General features: G+C 42.6%; 1 protein-coding gene across 5 annotated transcripts in view; it reads right to left on the reverse strand.

The window, feature by feature from the left end:
* Nucleotides 1-23,063, reverse strand: part of ctnnd2a (catenin (cadherin-associated protein), delta 2a) — a 229,627-nt gene that overhangs the window by 14,514 nt on the left and 192,050 nt on the right. For all 5 annotated transcript variants that reach the window (XM_076761325.1, XM_076761327.1, XM_076761326.1 and 2 more), the window contains 4 exons: nt 21,069-21,242; nt 18,712-18,862; nt 4,784-5,033; nt 1,476-1,560 (listed from right to left, as the gene is read on the reverse strand). In XM_076761325.1, coding sequence (XP_076617440.1) covers nt 1,476-1,560; nt 4,784-5,033; nt 18,712-18,862; nt 21,069-21,242 — 660 coding nt within the window. The remainder of the gene's footprint in view (nt 1-1,475; nt 1,561-4,783; nt 5,034-18,711; nt 18,863-21,068; nt 21,243-23,063) is intronic.

The following is a 23,063-nucleotide window of genomic DNA, read 5'->3' on the forward strand; positions in this document are numbered from 1 at the left end:
TAGAAGCAGAGCTACGTTGGTAATGTAATGACAAAATGAGCTTCCCTCTCTGCCAGTCACTTCATCTTTCCTTCAAAAGCGTATTTGTAGGCCACAATAACGTACTTACAGTGTCACCCTCCGCACGGCTCATGAAACTGAACCAGCACCCTGTTAATGTAGCTACTCCTTGGTTCATATATCACATAGCTTCCAATACTTTACATGAATTACACTCACATCACCCCGCTGGGACCAGCTGCATGGACTGATTGTGTCCTGGTCCCAGCGATGATAAAAGCAGGATTTCCAAGTCATTGCAAATGCATCTCACAAAATTCAAATCAAGCTTAGTTTAAATATGATAGCTTCATTTGTCTCCCAGTTTTTTGTAAGTATAAAATAGGTTTTAGTATTTATATTCTGTGAACACCCAATCAAAAGCTGCTGCCTGGCAGTCGCAGCCAGGGGCGAGCATCGGCAATGTCTGCCTAAGCTGTCCATTGCAGGGTAAAATTAGCTTAGCTTAGCAGCCGCTTAAGCCGGCGGAGATTCACACTGAGTCTGGGAGACAACAGCAAATCCTGACAAAGATTAATCCTGACCGGAAAACAAGGCATAATTCAGCCACTGAGGATTCAGCTGGGCATTCAAGAACATAAAGGTCAAACCAAAATCTTCAGACGTCCAAACACAAAAAGGCAGCTTACCATTCAGAATAAATCAGAACTTAAAGAGTGTATCAGGTGTGGTTTTTAATTGCTTCATTAAACAGTTTCAGCAGAGAATCATGCTCAACACCTGCCTCAGTGGGAATGAAAAGCCCTCATCCTAACACGGATCGTCCTCACATAGTTTAAGGCCAATTTGCAATACATAGTAATTACTTTTTTAATTCTAAAAAAAAACTAATGTAATTAACACAAGCGCTACTGCCAGCCAGTTGGACATCTTGCTCTTTTTTTTGCCACAGCTTGTTACTTTTCTTGCTCCTTCACAACACAAGTGTATCCAGACATAATATTTTTTAAACTCATAATTTATTCATGCTGCACATCAATGGCTCCGTATCAGAGGCCCTTATCAGAGGAGATTTGCAATTGCAGTTTTATGACAACATGAAGCTTCTAGCTAGATATATGATCATGTGAAGGCAGGGATAATTGCACTGTTTTCCAATACAGTTTTAGGTTTATGTTAAAATTAACATTACAACTGGATTGAAGATTGATTAAACATCAAGAGGAAGAGTGTCACAGAGTAAAAAATAGTTAATTTCACAAGATGCTAAATTGTCATTAATTCATTATGTAAGATGTATACTGTAGACTTAGACTTTGGAGGGCACATTAATTCTTCATCTACTGTTGGTCTCATGCCTTTAACCAGTAGCCATAATTCACCATATATGGAACTGGTAAGTAGGAAATGAATGTTGCCTTGGAGTAATGGAGTATGTGTATGATGAAAGGTAGTAAGGTTATACACCATCCTACCTTCTTGTAGAGGGAGCGCAGGTCTCTGTACTGCCACATACTGCTGAGGACCTGAGAGGCCGCCTTTACCACCTTTGCTGAGTGTCTGGAGAGAGATGGAGAAAGAGAGAGAGTTACTTCTCTTGGACCTCTGGCACTGACATCACACCTGATGAACCCCCTGGAGAGGCTGGTCCTTGTCCATCTCTGCCCCTGGTGAACCCATCAACTGCCCTGCTACAGCTCGCGTATCAACCAGGCATTGGAGTGGACGGTGCTGTCATTCACCTCTTACACAGATGCCTCTCTCACCTGGAAAAGGCCGGGAGCACTGTGAGAATCATGTTTTGATTTCTCCAGCACCTTCAATACCATAGAGCCCATGCTTGAGCGACAAGCTGGAGTGCACAGGGCTGGACCACCACCTCACAGCATGGATCATGGACTACTTCACCATCTACCTCAGTATGTCAGGATACAGGTCTGTGAGTCTGACATGGTTGTCTGCAGCACGGGGGCCCTGGCAGGGAAGAGTCCTGACTCCCCTCCTCTTCACCCTCTGCACTACAGACTTCAGACTCTGTGAAACTCTGGAATTGATGGCCACATTACAGATGGGGACGACAGGGAGTACAGAGAAATGACCCAGGGATCTGTGGATTGATGCCAGTGGAACTACATCCAGATCAATGCAGGGACTTTTGCATTGAGGTGGTGGACTTCTGCAGGCGCAAACACTCTCCTCCTACACCAGTGAACATCCAGGGAACAGACACTGAGATGGAGGGGTTGTAAAGTACCTGGGTGTTTCTCTGTATAATAAACTGGGCTGAACTGACAATACAAATGCACTGTCTAAGAAAGGCCAGAGCAGACTTAGGTCTCTTGAAGAGCATGAAGCTCTCCTGACTCTAGACTTTGTGGGGGTATCGGCCATCTTCTATGGATTTTTCTGCTGGGGCGGCGGCACCTCGACTGCTGACACAGAGACACTTCACAGACTGGTTAAGAAGACCATCTCTGTCCTGGGACGCCCCCTCGACCCAGTGGAGCTGGTGGGAGAAAGGAGGGTGGTGGCAAAGCTATTATCCCTGACTGAGAACATGTCCCACCCCATGCAGGACACTCTGACAGCACTAGGCAGCTCCTTCAGTGACAGGCTGCTTCACCTGCAGTGTATGAAGGAGAGATACTACAGGTACTTCCTTCCTGCTGCAGTCAGACTTTAAAATCACAAACCGGAACTAACAATTTCACTCATACAATATCAATACTTCCTATGTTCAATAATGGTGAAATCACCAATTCAAACTGTCTGTTTAACCTTGTTTTACATATTATATTGTTTACTTATTCATCAGTGCTTTTTTTACTGATGCTTCTTACTTTTGCACTATCCCCTTTGCTGCTACAACACTGCAGATTTCCTGCTGTGGAATTAATAAATGATTATCTTACTTTATCTCCTATTTTTCCCAGTTCCTTTGGATAATGTTGCTATGTTATGCTGTCCCCTGTCTTTGCCAGCTGCACAAGACATGCGCAGGCCACTGACACTTGCAGTGGCTTTAAGAGTATGAGGCCCATTGCTCTTCTCAGTGGAGAATGATTTTCCTGGCAAACTAAGAGTTTCCAGATGAGTTTAAAATGACCCTCTCTGCCATGCTAATGGTCCCATCCCTGACACTTATCTGAAAAATGACACAAGTAGGAGTCAGTTTGCAAGACCTGCCCTTCAAACAGCTACAGAGAGAAGCAGAGGAAATGATCATTTTTAGTAAAGCAGTAAACAGTAAAAAGAACAGAAAGTGTTTTTAGAAAACTGAAAGATGGGGGAATCAACAGGAACCCACTGCACCAGCCTGCCAGCCAACACAATGCACTGGAACGCATGATAGTTACACATGAATAAAGTGATTCCAAGGAACAGAACATGCTAATCTCCACACGAAAAAAATATTTAAATACCTTAGATTATGATTATTCATAACATTTGGCTGAAGCAATATATCCCAGCCATCGGGGTGTACTAAGTAGAAAATGTGGCATCATTTTTGTGATTTCCAAACCACACCGCTGTGTGCATGATGGGAATGTGTTTTGATATTTAGTGTTTCAAAGATATATGTCATAAACGTATATTTATACATATGTTTGTCATTTTGTTGTATTTTTCAGCTCGTAACGTTTCAAAGAAGTTGGTAAACAGTGGCTATCTATGGCAGAACTGTAACGGGCATTTTCTCAATCTGAAAGTGTGTAATTGTGCGAATGTGGCATGGCACTGCTGATAAGGAGCATTTATCCTCAGTGTACCTATCCTGAGACAATGAAGATGTGTGGGCTATTAGCAGCAAACTACAGTCACTGTGAAATCTGCACTTATGAAGGCTTCATCCAGCACTTCATCTCTCTCTGTAATGGTGCCCTTGAGCATAGTTCCCTAAATAGACCGAGTCTCTCTCCATAACAATAAATGAACGTTTGACCTCCGTCTGATAACAGTGGTGTCATGGCAACCCCTGACCCGCTGGTTGCCATAGCAGCTAGGCACGGTGACGGGACTTATATTCACGCTACATCTTCCAGCTGTCTTTTGTGGATGGATGGCCACAGGGAAGGCAGGCGCAGTTGTGAATGATGGACGTGTGGTCGCATTAAGGCACTGGTCACTACTGACAGTGCCGGGTGAGCTGAATGATGCCTTGACAGGTGCAGCACAGTAGTAAGAATCTGTCTGTCCTGGCCTTTACATTATATTTTAGGATTTAAGGATTCAAAGCTGGTTGTCCTTGAGTATAAGAGAAGTCACTGCAAGTCATTATGGAGCATTCACATTTTGTCCCTTTGCTTATTCTGAGATCTTTTGGGCGACAGAACATCCCTCTCTCTATGAGCCACATGCGAGTGACTCAAACAAACAAAGGTGGATGTACAATGTAGAAGTAAGTACACTCTTTCCTCTTTGTCTTCTACTTCTGTGTCAGAAACCAGTGCTTATGTTGTGAGAGTAACAGTGAGTGTTCTTCACCTTACTTCACCAAAATGTTAAGCACACATCATCATTGTGATATAATGACCACTTCACCAACAGCACAGGTAAATCTGTTGTGTGGTTATAAATACACATGACATACTTTTCCATGAACTGTTTTTATATGTCACGATCCTCGGCGCACTCTGAGGACTTGCGCTGAACCCAGTTTGGCATTTCAAGTGATGTTAAGTCATAGGGATGAACAACGTGGTGGAATTGTAGCTCAGTAGCACGCCACTAACATCTCACGGCGACATTGTGTGTTATGGTCTCAAAACTGTGGCCTACTCACTTGTCTCCTTTGCTGCGGGCGATGCCGATGAGCTTCTCGATGCCACCAGCATCACGCAGGGCTTTGGCGTTCTCCATGTTCTTGGTGATGACTTCATGCAGTGCGCAGCAGATGGCAGTTACCGTGTCATCTGACATGGCCTTGCTGGGAGGGCCTGTGGTCACGGAGGTCCCACTGCTGGTGGCGTTATTGTTGCTGCTGCTACTACTGCCTGGTAACCGATGGATCAAATCTCTCATGGCATATTTACCTGTTGTGTGTGGAGACAATGAGGGAAAAATACTGGTCAAGTTTTATTAGAACATCAGGAAAGAATGCTCTAAAAATTGCCTTTGGATGGATTTTTGTGACCAATAGAGGGACAGATATAGTATAGAGGCTACTGGACTGAGCTTGGACAAAATGAACATATCATTTCTGATGTGTGGGGGTGAGGATTTTTACTTTTTATGATAGTTCATACACCCATGGAAAGGGATGAATTCAGACAAGCATTTATGTTGAGTGTGGATATGGATGAATTTTATGGTATAAAAATCCATACAACCTCAATAAGATACTTGTCTATGAAACAAAACTAATATTGCTCTTTTTACTGTCTTTTAAAACAAATGTCTTCTGCAGCCAGAGAGTGGTTTGGATAACTCCATAAAGCTTTAGTTTGAGAGGGCACACTGCAAATCCTCTGACGCACCCACACTAATGCAGACATGCTGAGAATCCAATAAAATGGGCGACTCGTGGTATTTCGGTGAAAAGGCTGGCATATGAGGAAAATGAAAAAAAAAAAGTGACATTCAAAGAATGGGTGGTTGGAGAGATCGAAGCAACAAAGAGAGGGAGTAATTAAGAAGTGCGGGAGATGCTGTTGAATGGGAAACCCATAAACTCAGCTAGTGAGAGGGTGGAGCAGATGGAAGCAATAACATTTGGAGTGGAGGGGAGTTTAAAGAGTTGGTGGGAGTGTGGATTTCAAAGAGCGAACGACGGAAGGTGAGGACAAAACCACCTCCACGTAATCTGAACTCAGTAAGGCAGTCTGTATCATGCTGCAGTACGATCAAACAGGGTTAAGATGATATCATCACCTGTTTCAGTTTAGATGAGAGTAGTTTGCTGGCCTGTATTTAGACGCCAACATTTGCATATATATTTACTTTTTAAACTCATTTTGCACTCAGGAAACAACTGACTGTTATTTCCTGCAGTGTTTCTGAGTGGATTACTCACAGTAGAGCTTCCCATGAGAGTGCGATCATGGGATATGAAGATGACTGAGGAGATGGGCCAATAAAGGGGAGATCAGAGCAAATAGGTGATGAGTGGAAGAAGGGATGATAGGAGAGGAACTGAAGAGATGAGAGGAAAGAGATGATCATGCTGACTGAGGTGGTGTGTGAAGATTCATCAAACATGAGCAGCAGTCAAGGGGAAAGGGATTGCCTGACCATCACAAAACCTGTCAATTACACTTGAATCATCTTGAGCTCCTGGGACGAAACCCACAGGTCATGTTCCCGGTAAAGAATCAATTTGTATGCAGAAGTGATTGTTGAACGATGAACCATGTATGAAATGTGGTTAATTTTTTTTAACAAAATCCACCCAACAGAAGACTAGGATGAGCCCTCTTACACCCTGATGCATACTAAAAGGTGCACTTCAATCAGATGAGCATCTCCACGAGAATAAATCAATCTTCCCTCTCTGTGACATGTTGTGGGCTGTGACAAAGGATGCCATTTAAAACAGTACGAATGCATGCGAGTTTGTGTGTGTGTACACAACACTGAAGAGCTGCTCGGTGTGAGTCACTGTCTCCTTCTAAATTTTACAAATGCAAGCCCTTCGCAGAAGTGCCAGATCGGATAAAGTAGATAAAAACAGGAAGCGCTAACGTAAGTGTTAAATCAACTGTCGAATCATCTTCAAGTGGACCATTACGTCCTCTCTGCTAGCTGAGAAAATGCTAAAATACGCAATAAATGCAAAATACTTTTCACCGGCTGTGTCTAAACGGCTCATTTTCACCACAACAGTGCAGTACACCTTTATAACCGCCACTCTGCATCAGAGGCTAATCTCCTGCGTCCCATGCTGCTACTTTGAATTTATTAAATCTTGGTGAAAAATAAAAGCACGAACAAAACATCCTTGTGAGGTAAACACTTGTCCCTACACTTGTAGAATGCAGTTGCTGAACCTAAAATCTCCTCTTCCTATCTTCCCTCTTTTCTTCATTCACTCTCTTCTTTGCCATTTTTCAAAAAAATTCCCACTTCTTCATACTGCCGAATGTTTTTCCCAGACCAATCCATCACTGTAATATCCAAGGAGAACTTACAGGCTGCTGGTAAATCCCCCGCTCATATTACCTCTAATAAGTCTAAGAGGTCTGGAAAGGGCCGAGAACACACAGAGTGGGAAAATCAGATGACACCGTCAACCTTCGTAGAATAAGTAACACACACACGTAAGAATGATGCTTGATTATACATACGCCGTTGCACAACAAACGTGGTTGCGTACTTGAATTTAGGCACACGTTTAGACAGACACAAGCACGCGCAAACACATTCACACATGCAAGGATGGAGCTGTGAGTTAATTGGCCGAGTGTTATCTCCGGCAGGCAGGCTGAGCAGAGGTTAAACGGTCATTGTCTTTCAGACTGTGAGGACAAGCTGCATCCTGAGAGGAGGGCTCAATGTTTGACTGACCTGAATCAGACTGACTAATTTCCTGACTGGTGACTGGCTGATTAATTTACATTCTTTTTGATTTAATGATGTGACTAATTTCTGAGTGAGTGCATGAATTATTTACTGACTGCATGACTAATTTGCTGACTGGCTAATTTACTGACTGACTGCCAGATAATTTACTGCGCGAATGACTGACAATTTATTGATTGACTGACTGACTGATTGAGTGAGGGGCTAATTTATCAACTGACTGACTGTAGGGAATCCAGAAATAACAAAGGGAGGGTGAAGAGTATACACAGAGATGTTAAAACTATTAGAGGAAAATCCACGTGTATGTTTGTCTAAGTATTTTCTGCTTACAGGCAGATGCTCTGATAAACTGCCGTCAGCATATCCCTAAAATATGCTTACGTGAGTGTGTGTGAGTGTACACAGGTGTGTGCATGCACACCCCTATCAATCTCTGCACAGTCATCACATTCATCCCACAGGGGGCGAATGTGAAATGGATAAGGATATGAAAGTAGAGAGAGGAAGAGGGGTTGAAAGAGGAGGGGGAAACCACATAGAAGTCACCCGTGTTTGAGAGAGAAGAAAGAGAGAGAAGAAGAATGAGTGAAGGACGGAGCAACCGAGGAAAGAGAGAGAAAGTGCATACACACACATTAGTGTATGCTGATGTGAAACGTCTTGATCGCCGAAGAATGAAATGGAGAGGCTGTTGTTACTTCCAACCCTTTTAATAGCTGCCTCCTGATAATCACTGGGTACTAAGACAATGACTGAAAGCCTCACACACACACTCCTCACCTTGAATATACACACACAAACAGCAATGCATGCACACCAACACACAGCTCACCGGAACACACACACATTCCTCATTATCAGGTTTTCTGTTTGTTTAATTCTGTTTTTGGTTTGTTTTGTTTTGGGATATTTCTTCCGAGTTGTTTGTCTCCATGCAAGATGTTTTTGGTCTCAACTGATGTCATTTTTTTGTCTCTTGGGGGTTTAATTGTTTTTTTTTTCCATCAGCTCACAGAGTTTTCATAGATCAAATATGAATACTGTATACAGAAATAAACAGCAAAGACTTAACTAAACTAAACTAAAGCAAAGCTGTGCTCAGACACTGCTTTAGTCAAATAAAACCTGGCCTCTTTCCCGAATCCAGACACTATGATACCCACAGCCTGCAAGAAGCATATTGATGAATTATAGATTAATATAAATGAGAGGGAGTTGCTGCACTTTCCTGACGTTAATGCAGAATTGAACACATTTTAAAAGCCAAATCTTTTGATGTGCTCATTACCCTGATGAAGACATTTTTTTGTTAAAAGTCTGGGTCGCAAAATATAGAATTTATCTCTGGAGGCCGCGTTAAAGTTTTAGTTATCAAGTTGACAAATGACTAATCTGAATGTTAGGGAGAGTCCGGCTACATAAAAAGTAGAATCAATCAGCAGGTACAACCAGAGGCCAAGCTAAGTGTCAAAGCCAGGAACTTCATGCAGCAATTATTCCTGTAACTTCACAGTGGTCACAGGTAGTTGTACAGCAAGGAAAGAACTAACAGAGCTGAGGGGCAAATTAAGATGGATTTTTTATGAGTGGGTGGCGACTCCTTAAGTCCTACAGTGACACAGACAGCACCTCTACATGCTGGAGTACAATCTCCTCTCTCCTCCTTTCCCTGTCACTGAGATGCGAGCTAAACCTGGTACATGTCCTCAAGGAGAGAAACAAGGGCTGTGCTGATCACTGCATAGTCTAATAAACCTGTATTACACAACTCCTCCAATATAGCCATCTTCACCTGGGAGGCAGAACTGCTAATATATTCCTGTGCTGCATTCCCTCATGTGTCGCTTAACTCCGCTGAGCAGGGCCGTGCTTCATCAGTGCCATAATGGCTGATTTGATTTAAAGAGATCCAATTACCCTCAACAATGGAGTGATTTGATTGTTTACTGACGGAGAAAGGAGAGTGCTATTGAAGTGAAATTGGAGGTAATTGTCTCAGGGAGATGTGGGGAAAGATGAAATGGCTTGATTGGCTGTGGCGTCCGACTGTATGAGAAGAAAAGATGGTTAATACACAGTTATCAGTGACTGGGTTGGGGTCCCTGAGGTGAGCTGCTGTATCCTTACTGGTATCAAAAGCTTCTGGGAATGTTTTCTTTCTAAACCTTTTCTGGGTTTTATGAATATATTCTAGGCTGAATATGAGCCAATGTTACGATGTCAGTGTACTGCTGTGGCTCGGCTGGTAGTTTAGCTCGGCACCAACACAACCCCATAGCCTCACAGATGCTCGCTTCTGAACTTTGCCCTGGTAACAATCTGACATGTGGACTCATCAGACTATAGCATACAGCATATATGGCTTTCACTTTGCATGGTAGAGTCTTGCTTTCCTAGTATGGTAGTGTAGTAATAGCCTTTATAGAATTACATTGGTTGTTAATGCAGTGCAGCCTGAGGGATTGAAGGTCATGGGCATTAAATGTTGTTTTTTAGCCTTGCTGTGTCAAGACAGATCTATGGAAAGATACAAGAGAATTTCTGCAGCATTGAATTTTGAATAGCATGGTAGTCTCCATCATTCACCAACAGTCTTAGTAGATCTGGCCGTATAGTCAAACTGAGCAATCGGGGATGAGGGTCCTTGGTCAGACCCAGTGGTCACTATGAATGAAATCCAGCTTTCCTTAGTGGAGATGGGTCAACCTTACAGAAGGACAACCATCAGTGCAGCACTTCACCAAACAGGTCTTTGTGGTAGAGTGGTCAGACAGAAGCCATTCCTCACTAAAAGGCACATAACAGCTTGCCACAAGGGACCTGAACAACTTTCAGACCATGTGAAGCAAAATCATCTGGTCTGGTGAAATGAAGATTGAAATATGTGGCCACAAATCCCAACAGTGTGTGTGTGGACGAATCCAGGCACCGAGCATCACCTCATTAATACCGTCCACACGGTGGTGGCAACATCATGCTGTGGGGATGTTTTTCTGTGACATGGACTGGGAGACTGGTCAGGATAGAGGGAATGACAGCTGCAGAAAAATATAGAGCAATCCTGAGTGAAAACCTTTTCCAGAGCCCTCAGGATCTCAGGCTGGGACAAAGATTTAAATTTCAACAAGACGTATGTGTTTCTCAGGGCTGATTTAGTCAGTGGTAAATCACAACATCGACAGGGGGCGCCAGATGCAAAGCAACAGGGAGTTGGTTTCTTGGGAAAACCAAGGTTCTGTGGGAATATTCCGTTATTGAAAACATGAAAGTGACGTGGTTACAATCCTTGAGTGTTAGCTTCTGAGAGCTCATACTGAGTTTGGAACCATACACCAGAACTACATCAACATCCAAACCCTGGAGATATTCTCAAATATCAGTGTTGTCACTCTGGGGGAGGAGGGAGGGGTGTTTTATTGAAACCGCTTTCCCTTGTTTTCCATTACTATAATCCAAATAATAAAATCCAACATTGTAATGAGTTCTGGATTATGAGCTCATTTGGAAAGCAGCCACAAAGAAGTGAAAACAGAAATCACAAACTGCGCACACACAAACACACACCCTGCAGCCCCCAGTCACCAGCATCCTCATCAAGCTAAAATAAATGTGAATGACCTCCAAAGACAGTCTGGTTCTCCACTACAATGGAAGTTGTATTCCTTTTAACTTGGGAATAAAAAAATTAATAAATAAAATGAAATGCAGAAGAGAGTACAGACAGATGAAACACAGCAGGTTTAAAGAGGTCAGGAATGAAGGTAAATTGGAAAGCCGCATGCTGTCGCTTCCCCCGTTGTAAAATATTCTGCCTGCCTGTGTTTGGTGCTTTTCACACCAGTTATATCTCGCCCTCTGTGTCTCTCTTTGATGTCTGTGGGTGACAGGTTTACAGCATCAACTGCAGAGGAGGGAGAGAGACACAGAGAGTGAGAGAGGAGAAAGGCGGGGGATGTTTCTTTTTTCCCCTTTGCCAGGAACCTGTGGCTTCATTAAAGACGTTCTACTGACGTGAAGAGGAAGGAATATATGCACGCACACAACCGCGCTGTATTTATGCACACACTCAAAGTGATGGAGAATTCCCATTGTGATGGTTAAGATAAGGTTACACTGTCTGTCACAGTTCTCAGTGATCATCAGCTAGCTTCTTAAGTGGAAACATGTTCTTAAATAAAACTGTGAGGGCACAGCTTGGATTATGTTGTTTAGCACCTTTAGAAGACAAAAAAAAAATGAGCAAAGCTAAATGAATCTGTGCACCTCCGCTGATCACCTGAACATGACTCAGGTCCTGGAGGGACAGTTGTAAGACCAAAATCTGATCATGGCATGACAGCCCTGTCTTTCCCTCCCTCTATATCTCTTTATTGTTCTCTGTTTCTATTCCTCTGACGTGCTCCCAGTCTGGAGTAGAGGACAGAGAATACCACACAGAACAAAGTGCGTTGATAAAAGACATGCCAGACCCTCACAAGAGATTCATCCCGAAGGTGAAATTTTATAAAGTACGGCTGTAACAGGGACGGTGAAACGTGTGTGTGGAGGTAGTCAGTAGACACTCTGTCGTTCCAGCCTTCCAAAGCTGTTGATGCTTATTGCAATGCAAGCAGGGAATGCAAAATATATGGAAAAGCTGAGTGAGGAAAGCACAACATGGAATTTCTCTTTTTTTCAGTTTTTTTTTTTTTTTTTTAGCTTTGAGCACTGATTTGTTTCTATTTGTATTTATTTGGAATTATCTGTGGTGCTGCTGCACATGTTGTTGTCTGGGTTGATGAAATCCGGTTCACTATAGAAATAATACTAAAATATATTATGAAAGCTCAATAAATAAAAATATTTGATGGCCAGGCATCCAAAAAGGAGCACAAGCATGTAATGTAATTTTTCTTTTTACTCCAGCAAGGTGCAATCTTTCACTGTAATGCGATCAGAGTATGTGTAAGTATGTGTCTGTATGGGAACAAAATGTTTATATGAAAGGCTTGAAACCGGTGATTTTCCTTCACCTTGTTTGCATCTGTGTCTCACAGTGCCTGACCTCCCCCTCAAACACAATCTCATGCAGACACACACATTTACAATCATGCAATTAGTGACATCCCTGTGGCGCACTGCTTTGGTTTCCACAGTAACACTCCCCAGTACTGATGTCATCAATGCGAGACACAAAGAGCGGGAGACTGCGAGAGAGGGAAGGTGAGGCATTATGAGCTCATGTCTGAAGCTGTGCGGAAAGGAGAGGGAGAGGGAGGCGTGGGTGTGGGATAAACGGACAAGAGGAGGAGGAGAAAGAAAGAAAGAAGCAGAATGAGATGGAGGAAAAGGGGTATCATATTCATGTTGTCGACAAGGAGGTGGGAACAATATTGCAAAGTGAAAATGCGGGATAGAGAGTGGGAAGGGAGGCTTAAGCTCGTGAGAGGTGTGGTGTGACAAGACAAGAAGACAAAGAAACAGGAGGAGAAGAAGGAGAAAGGAGAGATGAAAGGAGAAAATGGAGAGAAGGTGGAAGTGGACGGGTCATTTTCTGTCATTACATCATTGTTACATATTTTAGGGACTGATATGATGCTCAATTGCTGTTGCACATTTCTTTGAGGTTTAACATTTGCCTCTGACTTTCACAAAAAAGTCCTCATTATGTCAGAAAAAGTGATTTTGATTTGATTTTCTTTCTACTTCAAAAATGACTTAAGTATAGGGTGTCTTGTGCAACCAGTAAGCAATCAGAAAAAAAAAAAGTGCGTTATCAGTATTCCTAAGGTGTTTTCATGTGATGGGATTCAAACAGAACCGAGGAGCTCCTGCGTCTATCACACATGAGAACATCAAACTTGGGTGTGCACCAAAACAAGCAGCCCCTGATTCACATGAAAGAGGTGGTCTTCAGCCACTTTCAAGTAAACCAGGGAGAGCTTCGCTTGATGTTGGAGGTCAAATACTGGAGTCCAAACGCAGCAAATCTGGCATCTGGTTCGATTTTCTTGACATTTTCATGCTCAGGCGTCAAGCTAAAACATTTTCTGTGATTCTTCTTGAACTTATGTGCACATCATGAATACAAACATTAAATAATGCTAAAATGTCTCAATGCTCTGATTTCCCAATCACTGATTCATAGAAATGCAGTGTAGGAGTGAAAACCTTGAGGCACTTAAATAACCTGAATCAACGCGCTGTTATGATGTATGAGTGCGCCTCAAAAAGTTTCAAATCCAAATTTCTATTACTAAACGTCACATTTTTAATGCATTCCCATTAAAAAACACATTAGAATAATTCCTTAAATGTCTTAAATTTATGCAGATTTTTGCATTAATCACTTTTTCATTAAACACTCGTGCTGGATTTGGTTGCACAGCATGTGTTTCTGGGAACCTTTAGTAAATGCTTCATGCATTTGAAAAAAAACAAAAAAAAAAAACAGCGTCTTTTTGGCATTCCAGTGCTGTTCCCAATTCATGTGTGTCAAATTACCATCTGTAAGTAAATGGGGAAGAATTGCACTGACAGACGGTGTAGCGGTGAATGGGACTCATTTATTGCTACACAAGCATACAGTGCATTATGCAAATCAAAAACTATGAAGGAGGTGAAATCAGGAGAGAGACAAAAACATTGACAGATGAGAAAAATGATTCTCAGCGACATCAATATGCCACTAAATCACATTACAGAGGGACTGGAATATAAGCATACATACATGGTTAGCTCTTTAGTTGCCACTGCTCCCTCTTCTTTTTTTCTAACTGTTTCATCTTCCACCCTTACTCAGGCCCCCCCCCCTCCCCGGCCTGACTTGGCCTCACTCTATCCTTCTCAAGCCTTGTGCCTCTCCTGCTTGTCTTGCTGCCACCCAATCACGCGGTGCTTTCCAGAGGATTTGACACTCTGAGACTATTGTGTGCAAAAGATGATTCTCATCGCCGCTCACTCTGCTGAGCTCTCATGCAAACTCTCATTCCCCCGAGGTGACGCTGCCAAACTCACTGGCACTAACATCTTATGACACACTACCACATGAGTTTAAGAGATTCGGTTTTTGCTTTTTAGGAAGAGGTGACTTACTCTAGATTAGTCATGAAAAAGGATATGATAATTAGATGGACCTTTGATCAACAAAGCCGCACAAGCTGTTCTTTGAAATCGCTTTGTCGCTTCGGGTTAAACTGTTGTCTTGCAGGAGCGCGTGGTGTAAAGAAAAAGGTGTTTCAGAGGTTAGAGTCACCGTGGTGAATAAAGCTTGCGAACATGGGGCAAATGGAGCTTGCCTCCGAGGAGCGCCTGGCCTCCACCTCTTTTCTGTCGACACACATCAGCTCACACCATGCCAAGAGCAGAGACTCAACCCGGAGTGATCCCGCTCACTTTCTCCTCCTCTGTCCACGTTCTCGCTCAGACGTTCTGTGTCACCGTGTCATTAACAATGACCGTCTCTTTCTGTCTCATTCGCCATTTAGCTGTCTGAACAGATGGGAACAGAAGCTGATTTGTGAGCTGATTTTGAAATAATCATTGGCTTCACCGATACTAATCATTTTTACATTTAAAAAAATGCCTGTTAGCTACATGAACAGATACAGCCAACCGTCGATGTCTTATTAGGTGCAATAAGCAATTTTAATGAACAAATGAATGAAGGTTTCTTTTAAAGACTATCCCGCTGAGGGTCAAAAGCCCACTCTGCAGCAGCTCCAAGCAGTTTCCAACTGCTTTTTGCTCATTATTTTTGTTTGCCAGTCTGGAAAACCACAACAATGGTGGTTCATATAAAAAAGAAGGAGTGTGGCTGGCAAAGAATCTCTAGCAAACATTTCGACAAGCAGAAGATGGAGATCTTTTTCTTCATTAATTGGAGGACCAAACCATGACTAAAATGTCATTAAATATCCACAGTCTTAAGCAAGCAATGGGGTGTGAAGCCCATGTAGAGTATGTGGACACTCATTGCTCAAATGGCTTAAGGAAGCTTTAACATGTCTGATTTTGGAAGATTGCACAAAATTGAACCCATAACTCTTTGTGTCACAGTAACTACTCACCACATTTACCTTTAGCAATGCTGCTAACTTACATGACCTCAACACCACGGCAGTCTTTGATCTCTGCTTTCTTGCCCATGTGTGTCTATTTTTAACCCAACGTGTCCACACCTCCCTGAGAGTGATGATCTGCGATGGCCCTAATTTTCTCTCTCTCTGTTACATATCTTTATTTGCCTCCCTCTCATAAGTCTCCGAAATAACACTGGGAGAGCTAATCGCATGCAGGATTTAAACCATGTTACCCTGCAACTGAATAAGTGAAGCGTATATTCAGATGAAAATGTCAAACAAATTTGAATTGATTTTCCCTGTGAATTTGCAAGTAATTACATTATTTAATCAGACCGTGTGTTTTGCCTTTCTCTCTATGAAGCACACATTCATTACAGTGTCTACTTCTCTTTCCAGAACTCTCCTCTTTATCGCTCTCTCTGCTTGGGAAGCTAATGGCTATAAAAGACTGAAGGTAAAAAAAAAAAAAAAAATGACCAATTACCTCTAATATTTTAATCAATTGGAAAACATTTGAATGATTTCCAGAGCAAAACATACACTTTTCTCATTGTAAAAGGTCAAATGGAGGAATTGATTAAAACGTGCCAACGTGGGGAATGTTTTTTATTTTAATCTTATTCAAATGAATCATTCATTTTGGCAATGTAAAAGCAAATGGCTCAGACAGACTTCATTTTGACCTTGAATATGACAATATTCTCCTAAGACCAATAATATTATACATTAATATCATTGGTGTCAGGGGAAACGGTAATAATATGGATCAAGTGCATTTAAATCTTTTCTCCTTCCATATTTTTTCATCTAATATCTCCGCATGTCACGTCATTTTCCCTGGAAAGCGTGGGGAGCTTCCATTCAAATACTGTATGTATATTTTTAATGTCTTGTCACCACCACAGACACACTATAACTGCTTAAGTAAGCCAAGGTTGTCTGACATTGATTGACTGCGGTTAGTTAGTGGTTTGATTGATGGTTAACAGTCCAACAATGTGTGTTTTTACTGATAACTGATGGTGGCTGATCAGGCTAATTACCAGTTAATTGTACTCAGTTTCTAAGGGCAGTATGCAGTGAATGGCTGCCCTTTGTGCGCAGCTTTTTAAACTGCTGTCCTAAACATGATGTGCTTGATGGTGTCATTAATGACTCCTGATGAAAGCTCAGCATTCTCTTTATTTTTTCGCTTCCTTTGTGAGTGTTGAGACTTCAGATTCATTTCAATCTCCTAATTTTCGATTGCACACTGTGTTTGTCTTCATAATATATAATTATCACTTGTTATTGCACCACTGGTTTTGGACTCGGTGCCCTACATTTTGGCCGCGATGCCGCAATAAATTTGTGTTTTCCAAAGCCACCAAGAGGGACTGATAATCAATGAACTGAGTTCGTTAGTTGGAGATAGTCGGAGCAAGTGTTGAGAACACAATGTCTCTTAAAACACAGACATAAATCAATGCACTGGTTAGACACCCTGCCCTTCACTATAATCCACAAAGGGTCCCAAATCTTCATCCTTGATAGTCTTGGCAGGAAAAAAAGCATAAATGTATTTCGTCCTGATTTTTGCATTCATTTAATTATAGTCATTAAATTATTCAAAATTGAATCATTAATGTGACTATCATGTCTCATTTTCCCTTGTTTTTAACCTGTGTGGGTGTGAAGTAGTTCATCAGGTCTACAGAAACCCGTGAGCGAGAGAGCGGAGGTGAAGAATGGTTGAATACTTCCCAGTGAATATCAAATAGTACTGTTGCTCCGAATGCCCATCTCCAAAATGAAGGTAAAGATTTCTACACCTGACTAATTGACTTGCTGAGACACCTCCAGGTGCATTGAAGAAGAAGCAATCATACAATCAAACAATCATAAACCAAAAAATTCTAATCAGACTAATAAGTGTCTTTGTGCAAAGGCTTCAATTACCCTGCAATCTGTTGCTGTGCGACAGCCAGACCGTCACAGTATGGGCGTGTTGAGCTTTGCGGGCGGCACACCTCGTCGCTCTTACAACGCTCCGGCTAAACCAAGAGAGGCTTCAGAAGCCCCTCGCCTGAGACTGAGGGTAACAGGGTTGCTATAGAAACCACCGAGCCCACCAGGAAGCCGAGATAATCAGAGATAGCAGAGACAGAGTTGGGGGATGTCACACGCACACATACTGTACACACACAAACACGCAATCAGATCAGTGCGTGCATGGTGTGTGTTTCATCACACACACATAATATAACAGAGTCTTAATGTGGCAGGTTAACGAGCGATCCTTAGATTTGGTAATGCTGCCCATCCGTTAGCCTGTCAGAGGCAAAGTCATTACCAGAGAGCGGTGTTCAAAGCCCAACGCAAGCCTTTGATTTGATCATCTCCTCTGCTGCAATATCTCTCTCCCACTCGCCCTCTTTCTGCAGCCTTTCCCTCAAATACATATTAACTACCAGTTTATTCCCCTTACTCACCCTCTGCACATCCTAATTAAGTATAATTACTTTACCCAATACTTAAAATAGAAAAAGAAAACCGAATTGCAATAGTTTCCACAGCCATGACGCCTGCACCATCATGGTGTAGTAATGTATGACAGCTCTTGAGCACTGTAATTTCAGATCACATGAGCACATGTAAAGCCTCACTTAAAATCCCAGCTCATTATATAGACTTGATCCTAGTTGGTAATTACCAATTAACGGTCTTAATCAATAACATCATTTAATGGGTCAAAAGGCAATTTGATGCTGAAATGCAAAGATGACTAAAGGCTGACATTAGCGTTAAATTGGCGCTAATTGGTGCAACTGGCTGCAGGCTTTTTACCCTTGTGTTACATCACTTGAACACAAGCTCTTGACTTGCATACTTAAATGAAAACAATTTGACAGGAACAGACCACAGTAGAACAGCCACGAGAGCATCCAATTAGACATGGAAATGGGCTTGAGGTAGCTCTTCACACACAAACAAACAAACAGAGAACGCATTTGAGTGCAGCAGCGCAGGTGTCCAAAGTCCTGAGACTTGACAGTGATTAAAAATGCCAGCCATCCATGTGATGATTTCCTCTAACAGGTGGGGGGATGTTTCACCACCTCATGTCGGGAGTGTTACCAGCACTCACCGATGAGCTCCTTGTTCCTGATGTCCAGGGCCATATTTCTGAGAGCGGTGGCCACGGCACACACCACCTTGTCGTTGTCTATCCTCAGTAACTCCACCAGAATGGGAAGGCCTTTCTCCTTACGCACAGCAGCCCGGATGTACACCGACCACTGACGAGGAGAGAGCAGGAGGGAGATGGTTAAACAGCAAGAACTGGCCACAGAGGGGTATGTGTGCTGTATGTTTATAGTTCAGGTCCCACACACAGGATTTGATAGGAAAGTGAGGCCAAACTGCAATATAATGCACAAGGAGAGTGATGAATAGAGCATAAAAAATGTGGTTGTGATAGGAAAAAGGGAGAAGAGACAGACAATGGGCAAGGTTGAGAGGGAGATGTTATATTCAGGGGCAATATGAGAGCAGCTGAGGCATTACACTGACTCACAAGTGATATACTGTAAGAGGGAGAATTATATGAACCAGAGAGAAGAGTTCTGAGCTTGGAGACCACTCTATCCTCCCTCAATAACTATCAAGGTACGCTTAAATGTACCACTCGACCCTAAACGGCTCAAGTGGTGCCGCCTTGTGGGTCACTTGTAGAAGACTGCGTCTGTGCTAAGCAGCACCCAAGAATGGGTATCAGTAAGTGAAGTGTGAAGCTAAAAGGTTCTGTTAAAAGACTAATTAACCTCTCCGGGGTATGTTAAGATTAAAACACAGTATTGTTGTTCTTGGAGATCAACTATAGTTCATATTCCCTTTGAGGGAAATGATCCTATGCCATAACCAAGAGCTCAAACTGTTAGTGGCGCTATTCTCAAAGTCAGGAGAGGGAGCTTGCTTAGAGAAGACACAACAAAGCACATACACATACACACAGGCGCGCACACAGGCAGTGAGGATCCAAAATAGAAAATGTGATTTCCCGAAGACCACCTGCCCCCATCATTTCCTCCTTCTACCTCGTCTCTCTATCGCCTCCTCTTCCACCCCCCTCTTGCTATTTCTCTGTCTATTCCACTACCAATAGAAATCAGATACACACACCTCCCACACACATTTAAAGGACCTAAGAGACATCCCTCTCAAACGCAGAGCGCTCCTCTCTTTGTCACACCCTCTTGAGTTCAAGTTTTCTCATGCAGCAGTAACAGTAACCTTTTGACTGAGCACTTTATGACCACATAAACATTTCCATCAACATTCCCTGATGTCTGATGCAGTTTTATGATTCCAAGGTCATTCCAAGGATTACGCCGTCACACTTCCTACCTTTTACCCTTATATATACCTCCCTCAAGGCTACAGCTGCCCTCAACGATACTCTCCAATATGACTGCATGACTCATACATTACTACCATCTAGCTGCTTCCATCAGTCAGCTGCTGTTGAACCTTGGTTCTGCTCCCTGGTGAGTTCAGGCTTGGAGACTTTACATTATTACACTTATTGCATTGCTACTGAACAACATTATATACTACAGAACACATAACATGGTTGTAAATGGGATTGTGCTCAACATATTTCAAAGTCAGCAGGATGGTGTTGCGAGCAAAAAGAACATTATTCCAACTGTCTGTTTCTTTGAGCTGTTTATTCCCTGTGCTGAGGCGTTTCCTGCAATCAAATCAGCCTTTGAATTTTAATAAAGACCAAAGTGAACTCTAACCAGATGATCAGTGTTAAAAAAAAAAACTGTTCGCACACATCCAACCTTCCTTTGTGTGCTTGTTGATATCAACCACTTGTGAACATTTCAGTGGATATTTGCCATGAAAACACGTGTGTTACTCAGCAAGACCATCCTGTAAAATCACCATCCCTCACGAAGAATCTACCACTACCAAATGTCTTTCCAATGAACAGAAGCCAAACCAGAGCTCTATTCTAGACTAAATCACTTTATATGAATGGACGGGGGGCAGAAGACTTCTCAAGTCTTGCTACATTCAACTGTCTGAGTGCAGAGCAGCTCTTGGCGGGGAGAGTTTCTCAAAAGAACACGCATATATGTACACACACGCACACACACACTCAGTAGTTTGTCCTACTTAGAATGTGAATGCAGTGTCTTATCTGCACAAATAATATGTGCACACTGTGCCTTCCTGCATTCACTGCACTTCCGTTCATACTGATGGACAAACTCAGACAAACACACACTCACATTCACAGTTTTCAGTGTTCACCTGACGCTCTTTTAAAACGGAAGCAGAATGACAGCAAGAGCAGTGCGAGCTTCATTTCTACATCAACAGACTTATGCTTTGCCAGAATGTGGTTTATTTACATGATTATCCTCCTAGGCTCCCATCATATTAACGTGATGCTCCAAGTGAAGTGGTAAACATTTTAAACCTAGCCGTTACCTTCCAGCTGCCTGCAGCCAGGTTCTGCAGAGCCCCAGCTGCTCCCTCCAGGGTGTCGGGATTGGAGCATTCAGACAGCAGGGTGAGGTAGGGCTTGACGATTGTTGGGTGCCACAGCATCTGAACCCCTTTGGGAGGCTCTGCTGTGTCCGGAAAGGGGCCCACACCATCCCACTGTGAAAGAGGAGACAGGATGAGACACTTTTTTTTTTACTTTTACACCAAACTGGGAAGCAGTGTTTTACTGTTTTCTTCTGGTGGAAAGGTCCTGGAGTACACCTGTACATCACAGCAGCAAGGTGAACTAGGACAAGATTTTCAGTCTGGGTTGAGCTACACTAAACACACCTAAGCAGTGAATTTTTAAAAGGAGCAGAAAACATTGAGTTTCCCTCCTTTACCCATTGGCTTTTGGGAATTCATCTGATTTCATACCTGCAATATTCATGATATCTGCGGGTGAGTGCAGCGTATGTTCTCTTGTGCATGCGTTACGTTAGAATGACTGCATGCATTTCTAAAAGCAAACTCCATCTCCCTCAAGTACGCCCTGACATATGAAGAAGTCAAAGAGACACTGCGTAAATCGCTCCCCGTCAATCTGTTGTGTAGGAGAGAACAGTGATGGAGGGGGAGAGGTGGGAAAGGGCAAAAGACAGAGAGAAAAGAGATGAGAGGAGAGACTATGAGAGAATGTTTCACTCCTACATTTGCTTTGACAAATAAACCGAAAGCTCCACACCTCTCTTCCCATTTACCTCCACCCTCCTCCTCTGCTCCACTACAATGGAGTCCCTTGATGTTTGCAGTCTTTGTTGAGTGACATGCCCACACCTCTTTCACGTAGGCATGAACCCACAGCTATCTCTCCTTCTCTACTTTCATTTCTATTTTTTCCTCTCTTTTCTCCCTGCTTGTCATTATCTTGCCTCCTTTTCTCTCCTGTTGATTCTTTCTCTGTACCCCTCTCTTGATTTCTCCCTCTTGTTCTTGCTTGCTTACCTCCATCTCTCCTCCGCTTTCTTATTCTATTTCCATCCTTCTCTCTCCAGTTCTCAGTTTTTCCTCTCCCTATCGACCTTCTCGGTTTCGCTCTACTGCTTCCCCTCCTCCCCTTGTCTCAAGGTAAACTAGGCTAGTGTGTGTCTTGAGAGAGGTGCTGTGGAGTGTGTGTGCGTGTGTGTGTGTGTGTGTGTGCGTGTGCATGTTCTTATCTATACATAGATTCTCTGATCATAAAATCAAAGGCTTCTTATATTTTGAAGTGTGTAGAGGCACTAGAAGAGGCATCAACTCTTTCACAGTGGAGTACTTTCTGTTGCCTAGAGACATCCTGCATACTAAATATTAATGTATAATGTTAATTTGTGTATCTAAAATTCTCTAAAGATTAAGTATACCAACCATTTTCAAGTGTATTTGCTTCAGTACAAGAAACGGGTCCACATGCAGTCTTGAAATCTCATCTTTTAAAAGGTGAATCCCATACTGTCTTTATTACTAATATATCATTTTTCATAACTGGCATCTGCATGGTTCAGAATCGGAAAACACTAAAGCTGACACATTTAGTATAAACACAAGATGCTCTGCCATCTTTGTTGTAGTTCCAGGGCAACAACGTGAAATGCTACAGATTTCATCTTTTAAAAAAACCACTTCAAAAACACCGTCATTTCATCCGAACTTCACTTATGTTCTTTCTAAAGCTGGACCATCGCTTCAAGAATTCTCAAGAGACAGCTAAACATCTTGAAGCAAAGCAGACATTCGTAGACTAGTCCTGAGTGAGTGTGTGACTGAGTGTGTGTGTGTGAGTGTGTGTGTTCCAGTAGTCCATTAGGAGTGTTTAGGTCCAGTTCAGGCTCCCGTGCTGCTCCTTGGCCTTGCTGTCTCAACCTGTAATAAATGACTAAGGAGACTACATTACAGTCTAACTGCCTGTGTCTCTCTTCCTCACTCAGGCTCTCCATCTGTCTCTCTCTCCCTCTTGCC

The sequence above is a fragment of the Chaetodon auriga genome, chromosome 21 (assembly GCF_051107435.1).
Source record: "Chaetodon auriga isolate fChaAug3 chromosome 21, fChaAug3.hap1, whole genome shotgun sequence".
NCBI lineage: Eukaryota > Metazoa > Chordata > Actinopteri > Chaetodontiformes > Chaetodontidae > Chaetodon > Chaetodon auriga.